The sequence below is a fragment of the Taeniopygia guttata genome, chromosome 9, assembly GCF_048771995.1.
Source record: "Taeniopygia guttata chromosome 9, bTaeGut7.mat, whole genome shotgun sequence".
In the NCBI taxonomy this organism is placed as follows: Eukaryota; Metazoa; Chordata; class Aves; order Passeriformes; family Estrildidae; genus Taeniopygia; species Taeniopygia guttata.
The window spans coordinates 6,644,296-6,664,713 of NC_133034.1; the positions used below are offsets into that span (position 1 = coordinate 6,644,296).

The 20,418-nt window shown below is 43.7% G+C and overlaps 1 protein-coding gene across 3 annotated transcripts in view; it reads left to right on the top strand.

Moving 5' to 3' along the window:
- PPP2R3A (protein phosphatase 2 regulatory subunit B''alpha) overlaps positions 1–20,418 on the top strand; it is a 54,355-nt gene that overhangs the window by 6,301 nt on the left and 27,636 nt on the right. For 2 of the 3 annotated variants that reach the window (XM_072933190.1, XM_030280161.4), the window contains exon 2: positions 7,452–9,877. In XM_072933190.1, the coding sequence (XP_072789291.1) occupies positions 7,898–9,877 (1,980 nt within the window). In that variant the 5' untranslated portion in view covers positions 7,452–7,897. Of the gene's footprint in view, positions 1–7,451; positions 9,878–15,492; positions 15,886–20,418 lie in introns of those variants that run through there. The other variant, XM_030280162.4, reaches the window with a different exon arrangement.

Here is a 20,418-nt window from a genome sequence, read left to right on the forward strand (position 1 = left end):
CAGCAGTTTCTGGTATACTCGTGTTCAGGGACTCTGTGCTGGTGTTTCTGAAGGGGATGGAGACCCTGGAGTATTAGACAACCTTGTCACTTAACCTGGAGGAGTTACACTGAATAATACTGCATTTACTAACTGCAGGTCAGTATTTAAAAACAATAGGTTATGATCTACTGCCAGGTTTATTTTTAAAAATCAGTGAATACTATTATTATTGATACTAGCCCAGATCTTTTTGAGTGGTGGGTTGTCTTCTGTTGCTGCTGTTAATGTGAACAGGTTGTATTTAAGTTAGTGTTGGGGGATTATTTTTCTTTAGGGCAAATCTATCAAAACAGATTTCTCAGTGTAAAAAACTGACTTCTCTGAATGCACAGTGACTGCAGAGCAATGTTAATGGTCCTGCCACAGTGAGGCAGGACAGTGAGGCTCAAGGTCATGTCTGCTTGGAAGCCTGCCTTGATAAGTGTTCCCATTGCAGTGACCTCCATGGGTCACTGCAGGAATGCTGAAGTCCAGCTACAGCTGGTAAAGTTTGATGGTCTGGAGCTCTTGGACAAGAAGGCATGAAAGACAAGCAAATATTCTGCTGTGTATGGGTTTTCAGAGAGAGATTAACAAAGGACTTTGTTAGTGCTCCTTAAAGGAAATTAACTGCCATGGAGCAGCAACGTAGCTTTCTCAGTAATTAATACCTGGTTAAAGCCTAGGAAGGACCGTCAGCTTTTCCAAGGAAGAGTGATCACTCTTCACTCCTGGGGGAATCTGTGTTAAGGCTTGTGTTGTTGAACCAAGTTCTAAATGGCCTGGAAGAGAGGCCAAGTAATGTGGCAGTATATGCTGAAAATCACAGAATTAAGGTAGCAGAAACAAAAGCTGGCTGTCATTACAGAAGGTTCTCACAGTACTTGGTTGTAGGTACTTGATACCAACAGATATAAACTAATGTGCACAAGGAATAAACAACTCCTTGTGCAGTGATGAGCTCATGAGAATCTGTGCCATTCAAGAAAGAGATCTTTTAAGTAATGCAGACAAGGCTCTGTGAAAATCGCTCAGCAGCAGTCAAAAACAATAAAAAAAGGCAAATAGAAATGACATCTCTAGGAAAAGAAGAGGCAGCAAACCAGCATGCCATGGTGTAAATCCATAGTGGTTTTGCTACATTAATTGTTACATGAATATATTGAATTTTGTTATATGAATAACATACCCTCCCAAAGTTAGGGGCAGATGATGTTCTTCCCTCTCAAAGAGTTCTAGTTAATATTACAGACAAATGCATGATTGAAGAGTCTTTGTAAAAAGAGTAACTAAATAAACTGGAATTTAGCGTGGAAAATACATGTTTGGAAGAAGGAAGGATAAGAGGAAGGATTGGGATAGAAATCTGCAGCCATGGGAATATCCCTGTTTATTTTGCCACCCCAGCATAGTAAGAATTAAATGATGTCAAGTGGCACCTGTAAAAGGTGGTGGCTTTTGACAGAGGAGGTATGAAAACATGGCCCCTTGTCTCCCCAGAGCCTTTCTGGGTTCGTAGCATCCTTTGATGAGACATTTCCCAGGTTTGCTGCATGTATGTACTTGTCTTACCCTGCTTCTTGTGGCACTGACTACCTAGTTCTTGTGCTGAGGAGTAGGTGAGCAGTCAGACCCTAGCTGCCCTTTCCATGGAGGTTTATATTTCTCTGAAGTCACCTCTCTTCTGACCTGAAGTGCCTGGTCCTGCTCCATCTTTCCTCACAGAATAGTTGTTCTAGACCTCTGGATGATTATTACTGCCCATCTCTGAAACTTTTTCTGAGGCTACATGAAAATATTGATCTCTAGAAGTGAGCACCTTCCTCTTGAATGGAGTGTTCTCTCAATAGACCTCTGAGCATTTTACAAAGGACAATAGTATCTTTATTTCCTCTTGGAAGACAAGTAGGAAGAAGGAGAGAGTGAGTTAACCCAGGTGGTTATGAGAACAGACACTTGAGAATACATTATCTGAAAGCAGTGAGGCTGGAAAGAGGAAAACACTATATAGGGATAATACTGATTTTTGCAAAGCAGCTAAAAAATGAATTTCTGCCTGTGGTTCTCATCTTTCCTAAATGCTCTGTCCACTTTGTGTTCCTGTGTCTTAAAGTGTGTAATTAAACCGGAAAAGCTTATGAGAGGGGCAGTGGGAATGCTTGGAGGTGCAAAGTGGCTTCTGCACTAGGAGAACTGAGTAAGCTAAGAGAAGGGAAAGAGAAGGCAGAGGGATGACCTGGAGTTCTTTAAATTTGGGAATGCTGTGGACAGTGTGTATGGAGATGTAGTGTTTGTGCAGTGTTTCAGTACAAGATCTTGGCTTACTGAAGCTGGTGAGTGACAGGGTTGAAAGGATAGGAGAGAAATCCTCCAAATGTTAGTAAGTACACACAACCCACATCCAGCTTCACAATTCTCGTGAACTGGAAACAGTTGGAGGTCAGGAGAATACTCCTAGGAATTGGCATTTAACCACTGTTGAAGACAGAAATAGTTTTTCCTGTGTTCTTGTGTAATCTTGAAGGATGGGATTCATCTACTATAACTCATAATCTCAAAACTAGGTTGTTAAACTCAGTGGGATGATCTTTGGTTTTGAGGTGTCTCCCTATCTGCATTGCCTACAGACAGCAGGACTGAACACTTCATGGCTGTGTAGGTGAAGTGAATCCCACTCCTGCCATGGTTTTGTAAGCACAATAGCAAGTTACAGACAGAACTCAAAGATTTATATCAATGACTGAAGATATCTTTCAGACTCTCTGGCCCTCTTGCAGAATGCTAAGAGGTGATTTGATAATCCTGAAAGCTATTTTAATTTAGCATAAGAAAGTGGGATAGCTGTTTGTGAAACCTGATGTTGAACATACTTCAGTGGGAAATGATGACCCTTTTTTAGAATGTGTGTAATTAAATACTGAAGCACTTGAGAATATGGGGACATGTCCTCTAGTTCAAATAGAAGTGCTTACTTTGAGTAGGTCAGCTCCTCTAACCGGGGTTATGAGGCAAGTTTGTTGCAGTTTCTAAAACATGAAATAGCTTGTAGCTAAAACCTTTTAGAAATGAAGATTCTAAAGGTTCTGGCTGCTGTGCCAGTGTCAGTGGTATAAACCCCTGTAACCCCCAAACTGTACATGTTGTAAGTGGTTTCTTCTATTGTCTCTCAAATGTGTGCACATGCATCAAATTTTTCCTGATCCTGAGGACTGAAAAGCTGCACATCCTACATAAGTCATATGTACAAAATAGTTCTGTTGCCATTAAGCACGTCAAAATATTATAAGCTGTAAATATATAAGAAATACAGGACAAAGAAACAACTTAGTTTTTTTTTCTTCCAAACTTTTTCAATGTAGAAAGAAAAGTTACTCTTTTTAGTCTCCTGTTCCTTTTATGAAGAGAAAAAAATTGTGCAAGCGATGGCGAGTTGTTAATCAGTTCCTTTGTGATCCGAAATAATTTATTAAGTGTCTGGTTATAAAATTTCCACTTAATCCAGCAGAACTGGATTTGTTACAAAAATTTCTTGGAAAGAGATGTTAATTTGTTTGCCTGCTTTTTTCTTCTATAATCCATATAGCTTGCTCCCAAATCTGCTTTGCTCAGAAAATTCCAAACAAAACCCAATTGTTTCTAAATAAGAAGATAGAGTTAAATGCTGCTTTTTGGTACCACAAACATTTCTAAAGAGAGTAAGACCTGACATCTGATTACACGGGCATGGTGATATACCTGAAGCTATACTGGTGACTGTCCAAATGACAAACAGGTTATTCAGTCTTTGTTTTCTTTTGCAAGAGTACCAAACTGGAGGGTTGGTCCTACCACATCTTTCTTTAGAAACAAGGAGTTCCACAGTGATGCTCAGGCCATGTCCTGGTGCACAAGGGCTGGCTTACTCAATACTGTGTTATGGTGGCTTCTAGCTCCTGTTGTTAGTGCTGCAGATAAGGGTTCAAGAAGACTTTTGGTGAGTTAGAGACTTTCAGAGGTATTGGAGCCCTGTCCTGTAGCTTTCTAGACTTCAGTTTGCAAGTGCTGGCTGACAGTCCCAATCTGAACAGATTGTCATTGTTCAATTCTTTAACTTCTGCATAATCTTTGCATGAATAGAATCTCTTGTGTGTCTTGTGGAATAACCTTTTATATAGTTAGGATCTGCAATAATTTTTTCCTTTGGAAAGTAATTCATGTAATCTTGCAGAGATAGGACAGACATAAAGCATTATTCTGCAATCACACAAGAAGCACTATTCATTCACAGTTTGTGTTATGAAGCCAGTCCTGTATCCCTGGGGCTGGGCTGGTTTCATGGCAGCAGTCCTAATTACAGAATCTTTCTGCAGTGGTACTGAACTGGGGGCTGCTCTAGAGTCAAACTGGAATGAAGTTGCAGCCTGGAAAGAGCCAAGTAGGAAAGTTTCTTGATGTGTTTGGTCTTTTCATTCTACTTATAAATAGTAGGTTTTAGTCACCCACCAAGAGTCACGACTAAAGCTCAGCTTGAGGCTGCATTCCCAGATCTGAAAACGGGGATATTCCTCTCTCAGGCTTTGTCCTGACGAGGTTTGCGTGCTGGATCATGTTCAACAGATCACATTCAAATAAAGCTGCAACCTGAGCATGTCCTACCTCGGCCAAGGCAGTGGGAGAGAAATTTCTACTCTGCATCTGTAAGGATTTGTGCTGCTCCAGCCCTCGAATAACCTGAGCATGTTTTTGCAGACAGTGATAATAAAGCAATTAGTAAATAATTACTGAAAAGACATTAGTTAGTATGGTAGGAAAGAGGATATTGAGGTTTTGTATTCTTTGTTTGATTACTTCCTCCTCTGATGCAGCAGTAAAAGGTGCTGACAGCAGAGGCAGGAGGCAGCAATCCTTGTGTTGGCCTGGGCAAATTTGTGTTTGCATTGTGTTGGTTGGTGATAGTACCAGAGGAATACAGGCAAATGAAAAGGGGTTAGAGAGTGCAGCAGTCATTGCATAAACACCTTGTGATTGGGCATAGCTGGCAATACAAGGTTGAACAAAAGAAAAAATAAAAGTCCATTTAGGTTGGGAATCCAGGAGAGCTTTTCCTTGAAGGAATAACCTTATACATGCAAAAACTTCATTGCTTGAAGGTGGCTTAAAGAAGTAGAGAAACCGGCTTAGTTGGCAGGAGGAAACTACGCTTGGAGTAACAGAGGAGGAGACAGTGAGTAATACATTATTACTCTAATTAAGAAATAACTTAATCAAGATGTAATTATTGCCCAAATTAGGTATAAACCCAAACTGTTCTTTGCTGCTAAAAGATCAGTCTGTCCTTGCTGTGTATGACACAGAGGAAGAAGGGAGCTCTTAGGAAGTCCTATGCTTTTTGAGAAGCAATATTAATTCTTCATCAAACTTGCTGTCCCTGAAGGCTTCTCCTTTCTCTAAGTATTATATAGCAGTCATTTCAGGAAATGCCAGAAGGCTTGTTTGAAGTTGATGGAGGTTCAGAAAAGCAGCAGACTTCTTAACCTGATGTGCTGAAGGGAGTCCATGGATCAGTGGACTTCTTGGACGTCTAGCATGAGTTTCCTTACAGAGCCCATGAAGGCACTGGGGAGCCAACAACACAATTTGAACTGTGGCTCTGATTCAGCAGAGGGTTTAGCACATGTGGCAGTGAAGCCTGAGAGGAGTGAGTGGAGGGTGTGAAGTGTCTTCCCTGGCTTTGTGAGTGATGGTGTGAACACCTCAGGGTGTGAAAAGGGTTCTGTGCAGGCCCTTTCTGGTGCCTTGACTCACTGCAGGGGCTGGGGCACAGCTGGTACCTGTGCTTGTCCTTGGGCAAGGGGCACACCTTGTACCATGGCTCATGCCTGGGGAAGGGGCACAGCTGGCACCACTGCATTCCCTGGGGAAGGGGCACACCTCATGCCTCTGCTCATCCCTGGGGAGGGCCCTCCCATGCCGGAGGGGCTTTGGGGCAGCGCCAGTGGGTGTGGAGAGGGGCAGGCCGGGACAGGAGGAGCTGAGGAGCTGCTTGGCCCGCAGCTGGGATGGGCAGGTGGCAGCCTGTTACAGAGCCCAGCATGGCAGTTAGCTCTTAATCCTGAATGCAGTCTTTGCAATGCTTTATATAATCTAAAGAACAAAGTCAGAAGGATTCTTTACCTGTGCCACTCCATATAACTGCAGTGAGCAGACCTGGCACATCACAAGTTCCATTGAACACTCTTGAATCAGTGCTTCTCAGTTTTAACTTAAGGCTTTAAAATATGTAAAATGTGAACATTTAGACTTATGCTCTCCCCAGTGGGTAATTACAACAGCACCAAACTCTTAGGGGACTTGCCTTGTGTGGGCTGTGTTTGTCCAGGCTTTGAGCTAAGTTGGTGGGATGGAACTGTGGGGAGGGCAGTGCTTTCATCAGGTGCAGGCCTGGCCTTTCACAGTGCTGGATGTTTGCCTTTGAAGAAACCAAAATATACCTGTGCTGTGGAGTGACTTAGCTGTGTGATATAATAATGTTTTATTAAACAGATTTCTGTTTGTACAGGAATAGAGGGTGTTAAGAATTTCACTGGGGTGTTTTCATTTGATTGTTCATGTATTAAAGAAAGATGAGGCAATGTCTAAGATTAATGACCCTTAAATCTGAGATTTGCTTTTTTTTTCATAACAAAGTTAAACAGCTTTTGAGTTTTTTTCTGATGCAGTTCTGACCATGATAATAGGAAAAACAGCTGGAAATGACTGTGCTAAGTGTAAAACACTAAATTCCTAGTTTTCATAGGCTTAACCTTTATACAAATGTTACTATCCCCAATGTCTACAGCAGTGGACTTACTGTATTAAATATACTGCTATTTATGGGTTGTAAGAACAACATAATTTTTCCATAAAATATATTGCTATGGTCCCAGAGACCTTGGTGAAAGGCTAATGGAAGCCAATGTGGCCTTTACTAAAAACTGTGCATTCTTAGAGGCATTCAGCTACTTTGCTGCAGGCTTTTTGCAGCTTTTTATAATCCAGAGAGCTTGGAAATCCTGAAAGTGCTTTTCTCTACTGCCCTTTGCCTTATCTTTAGAGCCTTGGAAAACAAAAGGCAGAAATTCACAACGGGATCAAAATGTTTTTCTCTATTAGAATTAAAGGTAATGTTTTGCTCATCTAGGGAGGTAAAAAAGCAAGGCTGAAAAAAATTAATGAGTAGCTAAAATAGAGCTGTTAAAATGGCAGCACACAGACAGCCTGTGTATAAATATAGGCCAGCTCCTCAGCACTGCTCTTATATGGTAGATCTGAGTGAAAGAAGACTATCAGCCTACTCTCTTCTGTGCAGGCCTGTGTGCTGGTTGTTCTGTCTGGTGCCAGATGTTTGGTAGTAGACAAGGCTGCACAATACATGGCAATCATAATGACTGTCATCTTTATTTCTGTTGCAGGGACCTGTGTCACCAGTGTGAGAGAGGAATCTCCCAAGTACACTGTGGATTTTTTCTCTGTACATGCTACTGGATTATCTATCTTTTACTGACCCACCCAAAAAGAGAGAAAAAGGGTCAATCAGAAATTGTTGACTTGTCACTTCTGCCGTAAAACTGACTGGATTTTATGGCCTCTGCTGGAGAAGCTACCTGGACCATTGGAAATGGAGCAGCTTGTGCTGCATCTCTTCTGGGCATGGAATATGAGCATCGAGGTGCCTTAAGTTAAACCATATGCAAGTTGCACTAGTTGTTGTAACTGTACTGCTGAAACTACTCCAGGCTTCGCTGGGGCTTTCCAAGGCAGTAGCTCTTCACACAGTTTGGATGTTTCCAATAGACATTTGAACGTTTTCATCCAATCTGGTGTGGCTGTGAAAAGTGAGCTTTTCCCTGTGAAGTTCATGGTGAGTTTTGCAGCCTCACTTCCCAGCGTGGTCTGTGCTATGGCAGCGACCTACAGGCTGATGGTGACTTCAGTGAACTGCTACAGCAGCGTGGTGGTAGAGCAGCACTCCCAGCACACCGTGCACTACTGCACAGGCTCCTGCCAGCTCCTCAGGCAGGGACTCGCCTGCATAGTTGCTCACCACAGTGTCTGTGCAGAGCTCAGTGTCCAAGATGCCAACCTGGACCATAAAATTCCTGTTCCTGAAAATGGTCTTGCCTTGGCTGGAAATGAGGACTATCACCAAATCCTCCCAAATAATCCAAGAATCAAGAAGGGCTTTTCAGTGCAAACCTCCAGCAGTTTAAAAGACATTACTGGTGAGGCAATAAACCTTGCCAGTGGTAAAATGAAGGAATTCTCCTTTGAAAAGCTCAAAAACTCTTCCAGTCATGTGGCCTACAGAAAGGGAAGAAAAGTTCGGTCAGAATCTTTCAGCAGACGATCCTTTGATTTTGACTTGATTTGTGGGCACTTTAACAATGATGAGAACTGCCCTCCATGTGGCTTTTTTCAGAGTCCCTCACCTGTGGAGAAATGGCAGGAGAGCAGTGATGCTCGAGAAGTCACCATGAATTCTGTGGTTCCCTTCTGCCCTCCTTCCTTCCCTGAAGAAAACCTCATTACCCAGATTTTAGAAAAACACAAGCTACATGGTTCTTCTGGTGGGGATATTAAGGTGTGCCTGGACATCCTGCTCAAGTGCTCAGAGGATCTGAAAAAGTGCACGGACATAATCAAACACTGCATCAAGAAGAAGTCTGCAGATGTCGGTGGAGGGAACAGCAATGTTCCCCTGGCTAATTCAGAGATGATGTACATGAATCTGATGACAAGATTTTCTTCCTACCTGAAAAAGTTGCCCTTTGAGCTGAAGACAGCGGGGCAGAGGGAAGCGAGTGACTGGGCCGAGCTGATGAACTGTTTCCATGGCTTGCAGCAAACTCCCTTTCCCCTGGTATTTGGTGATGAGCAGCCACCCAGGTATGAAGATATCATTCAGTTGCCATCCTCAAGTACAGTTCCTCTCGTTCTACCAGGTCAGGGTGAGGTGACAAGCACCTCCCAGTCCATCCAGACAGGTACTGTGAGCTTCACCTCCAGCTCCCTGCCTGCTGTCCCTGCAGAGAGCAGTGTGAGAGCAGTGAAAGATGCTCTACCTCAGTCACCAGCCCCGAGCCCCTGCGACTGCACATCTGCCACTGAGGCGCTGTACATCGAGGAGGAGTCTGATGGGGACAGAACAGCAGAGACAGAGAAGAAGGCAGAGCAGAAGGGGGGCTGGCAGAGCCTGGAGCGCAGCTACCAGCGAGCTGCTGGTTCAGACCTTGCTGCTGATGCTAAAGCAGAGCAGGCCAGGACAGGAGATGGTCCCGAGCAAACTGCTCCTTTAAAACCAGTGTCAGACCCTGTGTTGTGTGGTGCCCAAGCTGCTGTCCCCAAAGGAGCCCAGACATGCAGTAGGGTGGACAAGGAGGAGATAGACAAACTGCTGCTGGACTTGGAGAGCTTCTCACAGAAAATGCAGAGTACTCTGAGGGAACCCTCTCGGAAGGAGAACGAACCTGCCTCACTGCAGGTGTCTGGCAGGCAGGGTAGGCAGGCTCCACCTCTGGTTCTTGAACCCAAAAGTAAACCTGCTGATCCCCCCTCTTCTTTGTCAAAAATCATGGAACCCAATGGTCATAAAATGGAAGAGGATGACAGAGCCCTTTTACTGCGTATCCTGGGAAGCATTGAGGACTTTGCCCAGGAGCTGGTGGAATTCCAGACAGGCAAGGGAAGTTTGTCCAAGGAGAGGGAAGTGATGCAAATTCTCCAGGAAACTTTAGCAACTCCTTCACAGTCCCTGCTTGCAGGGCAAAAAAGCCATGCTGGGGCTGCCTCCAGAGACTCTGTTCCAGCTTCAATTCAGCAGGTCCCAGAAATAATAAAGGTAAGAGAACAAAACTTTTGATGGGCTAGTGAGTAAAACAAACATGGGAAAATGTGGGGGAGTGTGGGGAATTACATCTAAGTGATGCATTGTGCTTTGAATGCTGCAGTGTGGAATAATGTGTTAAACCTGGCAGAAATGTAGCCTTTATTTAAATATAAACAAAAAAAGGAAACTGAAACCCATGAGAAAATAAAATAGGTCCTGACATGGAGTTTCACCTTTGAGCTTGATTCTTTCCTGCTGTTGCTCCTGTAGACTGCTTGTGGTTTAAATGGGTCCCTTATAATAGGGTGTAGTAATAATTACTTTAATAAGTATAAATAATAACTTTATTTCTGGGACCAAGTATTGGACTGCCTCTCAGCAGTTCAGTGAGAACTGATTCTTCCACCTCTCCCTTTCCCATCTCTGAGCAGCCTTTCTTGTCCTCCTCATCACTAGTTCCTGAAGAGACCAATCCTCCATGGGACAAAGGACAGAATCTCAGAGGATTTTGTTTTGCTTTCCCTGTCCCCAGTTGATGGAGTCATGTAGAGTCTGTGTTGCTTATATCTCAGATAAGAAGAAAGTTTTCCCAGGAAAAAGGGTCTTGATGAGAGCCTGTTTCAGAGGGAAGCCAGGGCTGTCGAGCTTTTTGTTTGGTAATGGCTGCCAAATCTCAAGAAAACTTGTTGTTATACTTCCACGTAGGCAGTAACTGTAGAGAGGACTTCAATTTCCAAAATTCCTCTTCATAGGCACTGAAAAAGTGCCCTGGTTGTATGTGAACTTTCACAATTTCTTCCAGTTGGAACTAAATGTGCATGTTTTCAGAACTGTCCACTTTAGCCCAAAATTTGATGCAGTTCTGAAAAAGAGTGCATGGATTCTATCTTGCCCTACATGATGGCACTGAGATCCTTTTTGACCAGGCTCTCCAAGAGTTTCTGTTGTTGCTCTGGGAAACTTTGCTTACAGAAAATGGTATTCTGATATTTTCAGCAAGGGAAAGAATCTTTTTCCTCACAGAGTGTAAAATTAAACAGCTCCAAAATCTCTAAAGTAATCCCTTGTAATCTTGCCTTGTACATTATTTTACTAAATTTTCTGACTTGTGAATCAAACAAAAATGTGTTTGATGAAGTGTGACTCTGGCTTTGTGGCAGATTTTATGTAATGCTTGAAAATGGGATGCATTGATGCTGCCAAGTGGCTTCTCAGTGTGATGCCTTGGCAGGTTGTGCTCCCCTGATCCCACCTAGCTGTGTGTTAGCTTGCTCCCAGCCTGCCTTCTATGGACATGTGCTCCACAGCTACCAGAGCTCTGCCCCTCCGTGCAGTCACACGACTCCTGCCTTGTGCAGATGCCCAGAACCAAAGACCCTGGGAGAGAAGAGCTGTTTTGGGGAGGCAGAGGATGTGGAGGCAGCTGGTCCACTCAGCAGTGGGCACAAGGCACTGGGCTGCTGGCCCTGCACTTGCCCTGAGGTTTGCTGTTATTTGTGGCACAGATGTGTCCCCTGCTAGGTGTAGCATCTAGGGAATACATCCATATTCCTGGGTCACTCTGGATGTAATTGAAGCTGCATGTGGAATCTCACTCAGTATTGCATGTGTGCTTCAATTATGCAAAGTATTTGTTGTATTTTCTTAAGGCTCATAAAAGTGTTATCAAATAGCTGGGCACACGTGCAGGAACCTCAGAGCTCTCAGACTGGTGACAACACAACATACCTTTTGTTTGTGAGTGTGACATATTTAATATCCCTCAATGCTAAGCAATGAAAAAGGAGAGGGAGAATCCTTCAGACCAGGCTGTCCTCTGGCTCAGCTGGCCTATCTGTGTTAAATCTGTGCTAATTTATATCAGCAACACACTTCCTCTTTATCATAAACTCAATTATGATCCTCCACAGAGAACAAAAGGATTACTCGCCTCTTCATCTTCAAACCCCAAATATTTAGAAACTAGGAAATGAATACTCAAGAAGTCCATCAGTGTTGCAGAGCACATAGTAAGGGCATCATGCTTCTTTTGGGCAGGCCGGGAAGCATTGCATACTTTTAGACTGTCCAACATTTCCCATTCTGAGATCCAGTTTTCCGTTGCTTATCTCTAAACCTCTGAACTATTTGTTTTGGGATTTCCTGTTCTCTGTGCCTGTCTTAAGCTGATTTTTTAGTATGTAGGTTTTGAAAAAAAATAGTTCAGTGAGAAAAGTGCAGTTGCCTTTTAGAGATCAATAAGCCCCTTAGTACTTGTCTGTATTTTTGTCTGTAGTGAGGAGGGCTGGATTGACCAGCAGGTTTGAGGGAACTGGGGGAAACTGGAGCCAGTAAGCAATGAAGAAGGTGGAAATGGGGCTGTTGGGATGCTCTGAGCTGACCTGCAGAAATGCTGAGTGTTGGGGTGTGTTGCAAGGTAAAGAATGCTGCCTTTGAGTAAAATATCATATGCAAAGTCCTTGAAGTCAGTGGTGGATGTTTTTGACTGTAACCTCTCTGTATCCTTGATCTGCCAACTGTACAAGCTGGCTGATTTGACAAAGTAAATTCAGCTAATGCTTGGAGTGGTCCTCTAGTGAAAGAAGCCTGGAAAAATCTCTAAGCAACATGGTCCTTCTGTTTTAAGAATCCCATGTGTGTGGTGCAGGCTCTGCATGCTTTGCTCATGTGTTGTATTTCAAGAGCTGTTGAATAAGGCTTATGAATAATTTTGGGAGCAGAGGTCAGGACTAGGCTTTGATACAAAGGGACCCTTTTGGTTTTTGTCCCTCCGCCCTTGGGTATCTCCTCAAAAGGATTACTTGTGTTGTAGTGAGCCAGAAAGAGCAGTTCTGCTTCCCATTTCTCTCTCCTCCATGCCTCTACTTCCTATTGTATTGTTCTGAAACCTTCTTTATTCTGAATATGGTGCTTGTATATAAGCTAAACTTAACTAACTTTTTTTCTGCCATCTTAGCAAGTGGAATAGCTCAGGCTGATGTCAGATGTGTGATCCAACCATTTCTGGCCGGGGACTGTGGGTCTGGGAGCAGAGGGTTTGTGGGGTTGATGAGATCACCTTTATAACCATGCTATATCTCAGGTGGTAGAGCCTTAAGTGAAGTATCCAGAGGCTGTTCCCTGTTTCCACATTTCCTCGGGATGGGCTCTAGGTAGTGTCTGTTTAATCCTGCCTCTCCTGAATGACTGATGTTTCTGGGAGTCTCAGAAGGTTCTTAACTTCCTGTGCCCTGAACCACCATCTCAAGGCCACACACTCTGCCTTTTTGTATCAAAATGTCTGTGTTGTGTGCTTAAATCAGGGGGCCCTAAGAAGGCTCTGAGCAGAATTAACTGCTTCTGAATCATACAAAGTCAAGGTTGACATTGCAACTTTGTAGTTCTGCCCCTTTCATAATTTTGTTCACTTCTTTGTTTTGCAAATGTAATGATATTCTCTTCAAGGATCTTGGATGGGCTTAATTGTAAAAAGTGGCTTTTATAATGTCACAGTAACTTAAATTTTGTTCTGAAATAATTCTATATTCTCAAAATGTGCCTAAAATAGAATATAAAACTCTCTGGAAAATCAACTTTCATCTTACATCTGTTAAAAATTGTTTTGATCAGATATTGATAATATCTGTCACTTAAGCTATACACACAATCTGTGCTCCTTTTAAACATCAATTATTCATTACTTCTCAACATAAATAGTGAATAGCTATGGGCTTTTTTTTTTTCTGTTGGTAACAGTTACTGAAATAAAAACAAGTCTAAGTGAATCTAAAGTATCTCAGAATGAAAGGCGATTTACAGGCAATCTGGCATCTCTCACCTTTAACCTGGGTCACCTACATCAAGGAGGGATTTCTGGGTTTGTTGTTTGTGCAGTTGGTCTGGCTGTTGAGACCAGACTTTTCTGCTGAGGGTTTTGTCCAGCTGTCTTTGAAGGTGTTGAAACAAGATTCTCTTACTGTCGATTTCTCATAGTACTGTATATGTATTTACATTCACCTTGTGTGTTTTGAGGACAGGAAGTAGCATGCTAGAAACCTATTCCAAAATATTGGAATACAGATACAGTGAGCCTTGCCTCTGGATTACTTGCATTTTTTCAGGTTATCAGTGAAAACCTCCCAAACTTCTGAGATCTTTTGTGACTCGTTAATTTGAGCATGAGAAATATTTGGCTGTGCTGTTTTTTTAAAGTAGGAACTAGTGGCTGCCAGATTAGTGTGTCTCTTTAATGCGTACGTCTGTCAAAGGTCTCTGTAGCTGGTCTGGATGCAGATGGAGGTCAGAGAGGTTCCTTGGGCTTCATTTCCTCTGCAGGCTGTAAGCAGAACATGAAGTCATCCATCACTTGCCACAGATGATTTACAGTAAATCACCTCCTGACATGCTGCTGCATGAGATCTGCAGCACTCCCAGTACAGTGCAGCCTCATGGACTCTTTAGGTGTTGCCTTAATGTTTAGGAAAAAATTGTCAGAGTAAGAAAAAACAAATTTATTCCAAATGTGTTGCATATAGATCTCTGTATCCTTTATTTTGTGGCAGTTCCTCTTCAAACATTCCTGCCTGCCTTTTCCTTTTTGGAGGTATTTTTTCATCCCCATCCGCTTTGTACCACTCTGTTAGGCTTTGTACTCATTTGGACTTCATGTTAACTTGGGGCTTTCTACAGGAGCCCAAGAAAAGACCTCAAAGGCACATGTCCAAAAAAAGCTTTCTGTTGTGAGCTTCACTGGGATCTGTGCATTTCAAATGCAATAACTTGATGAGAGCAAGCCCTACTAGCTCAAAATTGGGTGTTTTTCTGTGTTTCTGAACTTAGACAGCGTCCTGGCAGAGTGGCTCATGTTTTACAGTCAAGCAGGGGAAGCACTCCATGGGACTCTTTTGTGTGGGAAGAATTGGATTTAGGCCCTTGTTCAGCACCATTCTCATGATAAGAGAAGGAGAACACACTTCTAACAAGCCTAGACAAAGTTAGAGCAAGGGTTTGAAGTCTGCTTGCTCCAAGATGTGCAGAGAAAAAGTAGACTATGGTCCCCTGAGAATTGCTTTGCCTTTGCCTCGTGAGAGTTACAGGGAGAGTGAATAACAAGAATGGTGCATTTTGATGTCTTTAGGAAACTGTTTTCTTAAGAGCTGCTTGGGAATGACTGAGCTTATTATCCAAGATTGTCCTTATGTGCTTGCTTGGCATTAAAGGAACTAGATGATTTGCTTTTTCCAGCAAGAAGGAAAGAATTATGTTTTTTGAAAATTACAGCCTTCAGTTGAGAGTGGCAACTAATGCTGCTCCTGTGTTTCATCACCTCAGCAGCAGGGACCTCAAACCACTGCCATCCCACAGGGGCCCTTGGCTGAGCTTGGTTTAACTCTAGCTGAGCCTGACTGACCCAGAGGTGCCCCTCAGGTCTCAGCACTGGAGCACACAAAGTAGGAACTATTGAGGAAGGTGGTATATTTAGCCACTTCTGCAGAGCATCTAATTTTAGAGCTCTTGGTAGTGGTGGTGGGTGCTTCCTTTCTCATGTCACCCCTGGCCTATTACAAGCCAAGGACAGATTGTCTGTCATGTAGCCAGCAGGGAAATAGATTCACTTGTAGATCATGTTTCTCAATTAAAGTATTACAAGAAGGGAGAAGATCCTGGTGGTACTGAAAGACACTTTGAGTATTGGTTCAAGTAGGGACCTCTGGCTTCAGGAGTGAGTTGAAATTGCTAGATGTTGTCCTTGTGAAGAGAGAGAAGACATAATATGTTGAAGCCATTTGTCATTTTTTGCCTGTAAAAAATCAAACCCAAGAAAGCAACGTGCTGGTCTTGACGTGGTCTCCTCCAGAGTGCCCGTGCCCCTTCTGGAAAGGTCAACATCTGCTTAGGAGCTGCCCAGGATGATGATCAAGGAGAGTTCTCTGCGGAGGGACCCAGATCTGGGAGGGGAGCTAGCTTTCCTTGCCAAGGGCTGTGACTTTGTTCTTCCTTCTCGATTCAAGAGGCGGCTCAAGGCCTTCCAGCAGGCCCAGGTTTGGACACTTGGCATTTCTTTATCCTTTTTTTTTTTTTTAATTTTTTTTTTTTTTTTTTATTGGATCAGAGAATCAATCTGTGTCCCCTCTAGGCGTGTCTATTTGCAGAAAGTTATTTGCAGCTAGATACCAGCAGGTTTAAAAATAAACCTTCCAGGCTTAGATTGCAGAGTTAAAATGTCTTTGTAAACAAGGGAGGAAATTAACAGCAAGAGTAGTGATTTAATAATGGGGAGAAGTATTGTAGGACTTAGATATTTTCTGTGAGATTGTTTGTGTGATTGCTCTGAATGCTTGTTGTTGCATGTTGGAAGAACCACAGGGTTCTGTTGTCTGCTGTGAACTGTACAAATCTGTGCAGACCAGCCCACCTGGCTTTGGTTTTCATGATTTTACCATCCCAAGGGGTTTCTTTGTGCTGTTTGCTACTGGGCTGTGGCTGAAGGAGATGATAGAATAATTTAGTCCGGAAAAGACCCTGAGGATCACAGAGGTGTAGCCAAAGAAATGGAAATTGTATCACAACTGTGTGCTTTTGGTAAATCCCAGCTGCTGTACTCGCCCTCTGGAACAACTGACAAAAGATTGGATGTACTAGGACACCAAATGGACATGTAGTCACTCCAGGTTTAGAGGGTTCACAATTTGCTGAGATCGGCCCATCTTGGGCTTTATCTGTATTTAAAGAGTGGGTGACCCAGTGAGGATGTTAAAAAATTGAAATTAGGATCAGTGCAGCTGTTTCCTAAGAAACAGCATTAAAATTTCTCCAAAACATATGACACATTTTTTCATGCGTTCTGCTGACAGGTTAAAGTACATCTCAGAGGTTAATCTCTGGAACGTGTGTTTTTCACTCCCTGGGGGAGAATTGGATGAGGTAATAATGTGCAGTAATGGCTTGGGCGGGGCCGAGCCAAGCCAGGAACCACAGCACAGCTAAATTCCCTCTTCAGAGTTAGTCTGATCACTAAGGATATAACCGGGGAGGGAGGGATGAGACCTCCGGATAGAGCAGCTGGAAAAATGGACGAGGCTTTGGTCCACGAGCCCTCTGCCTGGTCTGAAGCAGGAACAATTTCTCTGCTGAATGCGTTGGGAATTATTGTTCTGGGGCTGCCGGTTCAAGGCAAGTGAAATACTACAGTGTTCAAAAAAGATGGTCTTTTTCTTCTTTTCTTACTGCCTCCTCAACGTGTCAGCCTTCTCTTGTCCTGGGCCCCACAGGTGTTTTTGTGAGCTGCCATAATTCATAACACAGTTGAATATCATCCTGCAACAAAGCCAAGTCTGTTTGCTGCCTTTCCACCTGGGTTAAATCACTTCCCAGAGTGACAGTGGACCTTTGGAGGTGGAGGGCAAGGATAGGAGTTCTCCCAGGTGGCAGCAGTGAGGTGTAATTAAATTTTGTGCCTTGTGGGGTGGGCTGTACCTTGGGGCTTGGAATGACCTCAAAGTAGAGATGACTAGGCCCAGTAAGAAAACAAAAGTGCTGGTGGGTGGAAAGGTGATAAGGTGGTGACAGGGAGCAGAGAGGTGAATGAAGACCTCTTTGCTTTGTGGAACACACAGATGTTGACCAGGAAAGTGGGGAAGAAGGGTGTTGGTAAACTTCTATCTCAAGAGCTGGAAATTTCAGTTCTTGTGCTTATCTTTTGCAGAGCTATTTATAGAAGGATCAGAGAGCCTCCCATAGCAGTGTTGGGAAGAAGGGAGGTCTCTAGCCCAATATCTCACTTGTAGGAATACTGTTTCTAATATTGGGTCACATCAGCACTGGCTTTCCCGAAGGACAGGGATTCTCCCAGCCCTTCTTGGTGACCTCTCAAAAAAGCTGTACTTTCCTCAGTGTCCTCCAGCCTAAGGCTGCACTTCGGTTCCATTGTCTGTAACTGCACCTCCAAGAGCTGCAGGCTGTGTTTAGCCCATCCCTTGGCTTCCCCTTCCCCTAGCTAGCCAGGGCCAGCCCTCAGTGTCTCCTGCTGCCTGATCCTCATCCCAGCCTTCTGATTTCCCTCCTTCATGTCTCTGGCTGGTCTCTTCCCATCTCTGTTTTGAAGTGAAGGCCCAAAACTGGTCCTAGGAACCCAGATGCAGCCTCATTAGTGTCAGACAGAGATAAAAGCTTCCTGGCCTTACTCCTAAGGCAGTCCAGGACATGATTGGCCTTATTTGTAATCAGCCCTTGCTGCAGGCTCGTGCTCAGCCCTGTTCTGCAGGGCTGTTGCTCAGCTGTTGTGTTCTCAGCCTGGACTGGTGCTGAGGGCCATGCCCAAGGTCTATAGGCACACTTGGCAGTGGAGGTGTGTGATGCCTCTGTTTGCAAAACTCGACTGGGGAAGGCCATGAGGAACTTGACCCAACCTTACAATTAGTGCTGTGTCTACTCCCACCTAAATCCTTTCGGGTTTCCGAGTTGCTTAGGTAAAGTTTGTTTTCATTTTTGTTTTGCTGTGATTGGAGTTTGTTTCCTGGAAGAAAATATTCTCTCAAGAAATGTGTTTTCTCATAGCTCTCTGATGTTTGGAGCCATGTGCAGATGAGCCTTTGTTCTTGCTGTCCTTGGAAATAGGTAAGAAATAGGCAGCAGGAAGGTTCATTGATGGGAAAGGGCTTCAGGGAGGGAAAGGAAGAGAAAGTCTTGGGCAAGAGATACAAACCAGTGCTGGAGAGCTGATGAGCTCTGAGGATGGCTTGTGTCCAGGTACCATCAGACTTCAGGAAGGCAGGAACTATGAAAAATGAAAGGAGACATTAAGTCAGCATTGTGGACTGCGAGAACCCAGGCTGAGTCACTGTACCCTAGAAAAGAGGATTACACTATCCCATTTGGAAATAAAGCAAGAAACTGGTAAATATATTATCTAGGACCCTGTTGGAGCCTGGGACCAGGAGGAAGGAGTAGAAAGAATCTGAGCATTTTCTGTGATACTGCTTCCTTCCATGGAGTTTTCTGCTGGGACTGGCACATCCCTGGGAGACAGGCTGGGATGGCAGAGGTTTAGTCTGTGCTTTGTTTGTGTAGCTACAATGAGGCTATAGTTCTGTCTGGTTTATTTATAACACCGATGTCACTATTTTTGTCTGTCTGTAAATAAATTGTATGGCTGGCAAAAGGCGATATAGTGGATAGACAGATTTTAGTTAGAGTGAATTATAGAATGCTACGGAGTGGTATTTAAAAATGGCCTTTAATCTCACCTTTCTCTTGAGAAAAGAAAGGAAAAAAAGTTTATCTGTTAATTATTGTAACAAAGCTGAGAGATTTATTAGAGTATTTGTCATTTCCTTTCTTAGTTGTCCTCTCTGAAAATGCACATCCCTGTTGGAGTAGTGTGTCCTGCTAGGCAAGCAGCATTTAAGGCTAACTTTTTGCAATAAGAAACTGTTTATTTCCAAGGAATTTCCACAGAATTTCCTATCATACCACTTTCTTAAATTTTTTTCACAAAAAGTTGTAATTAACTTCTTCTTGTCCCCATAGTGGTTTGCATTTGGTTATACCCATCCCAGAGTATTAATTTGTAAGTTTGTTCTAGGGAACAAAATCCTCAAGGACTAGTTGCTACTTTTTTTTTTTTTCCCTCTTTGTGTCATAAGCAGCTCATTTCTTATATAAGAAGGAAGAAGACAAAGTTCAAAAATGGCCCAGTGCTGTTGTGCTCTACTTGAGGACTTCTCTTCACCTTCTAAGAAAACAAAAATACAATTTAATCATTACCTTGTACTGTAAGGGAAGGGGATGTATTGTAACAGTGAAGAGTCGGTGTCTTTTGAAAGAACGTCTTGGTTTGTGGAACTTTTTATTATGTTTGAGTCATTTCTCTTAGTTCCTCCCAGCGCTGGCAGCCGGGAGTGCCTGTGTGTCCTGAAGAGATTAGGGAGCAATAAACCTGTTTGTGAGAAGTGGCCTCGAGCAAACTGATGTGAAGTCCTATTATAGAAGTCAAGTGGCTGCAGTTGGCACCTCGAGATCTGTTCCAGCTTTGCATTGTTTGTATGAATATGGTGCTGTGAGAGACCGGCAGGAACTTCCCCTCTGCTGGGATCCAGAAAGGGAAAACCCCTGAGCAGAGCTGGGTCCTGGCTGGAGAAGCCCCTGGCAGGGCAGGGCAGGGCAGGGTGAGAGCAGATGGTAGAAGCAGAAGTGGTGATTTGTGTGATCTCTGAGCTGGGGCCAGGTGCTCCCTCCCCACACACATTCACTTGGTCTGGGCTTTGCTTTTGCTGCTCTGCTGAGGAAAGGGCAGGAGGAAGCTGGGAGAAGGGTTGGCTTTTATTTAAGCCAGTGAGCTGTGCTCCCAAAGTGAGTGTCCAGGTCTCCCCACCTTCACCTCTGCCACCACCTCAGATCACCTGCATTGCCCTACTGTGGGACAGAGTGACCAGGGCTGATGCTCACCATCCTCCAGCCCTCAGGAGCCCCAGGAACTCCCTGGCCCCGTCTGAGCTCCAGCATCACTCAGGAGCAGACACAAAGATGTGCAATGTCTGAGGAGGAACAGTCAAGGATGGCAGGAGGGAGAAGAG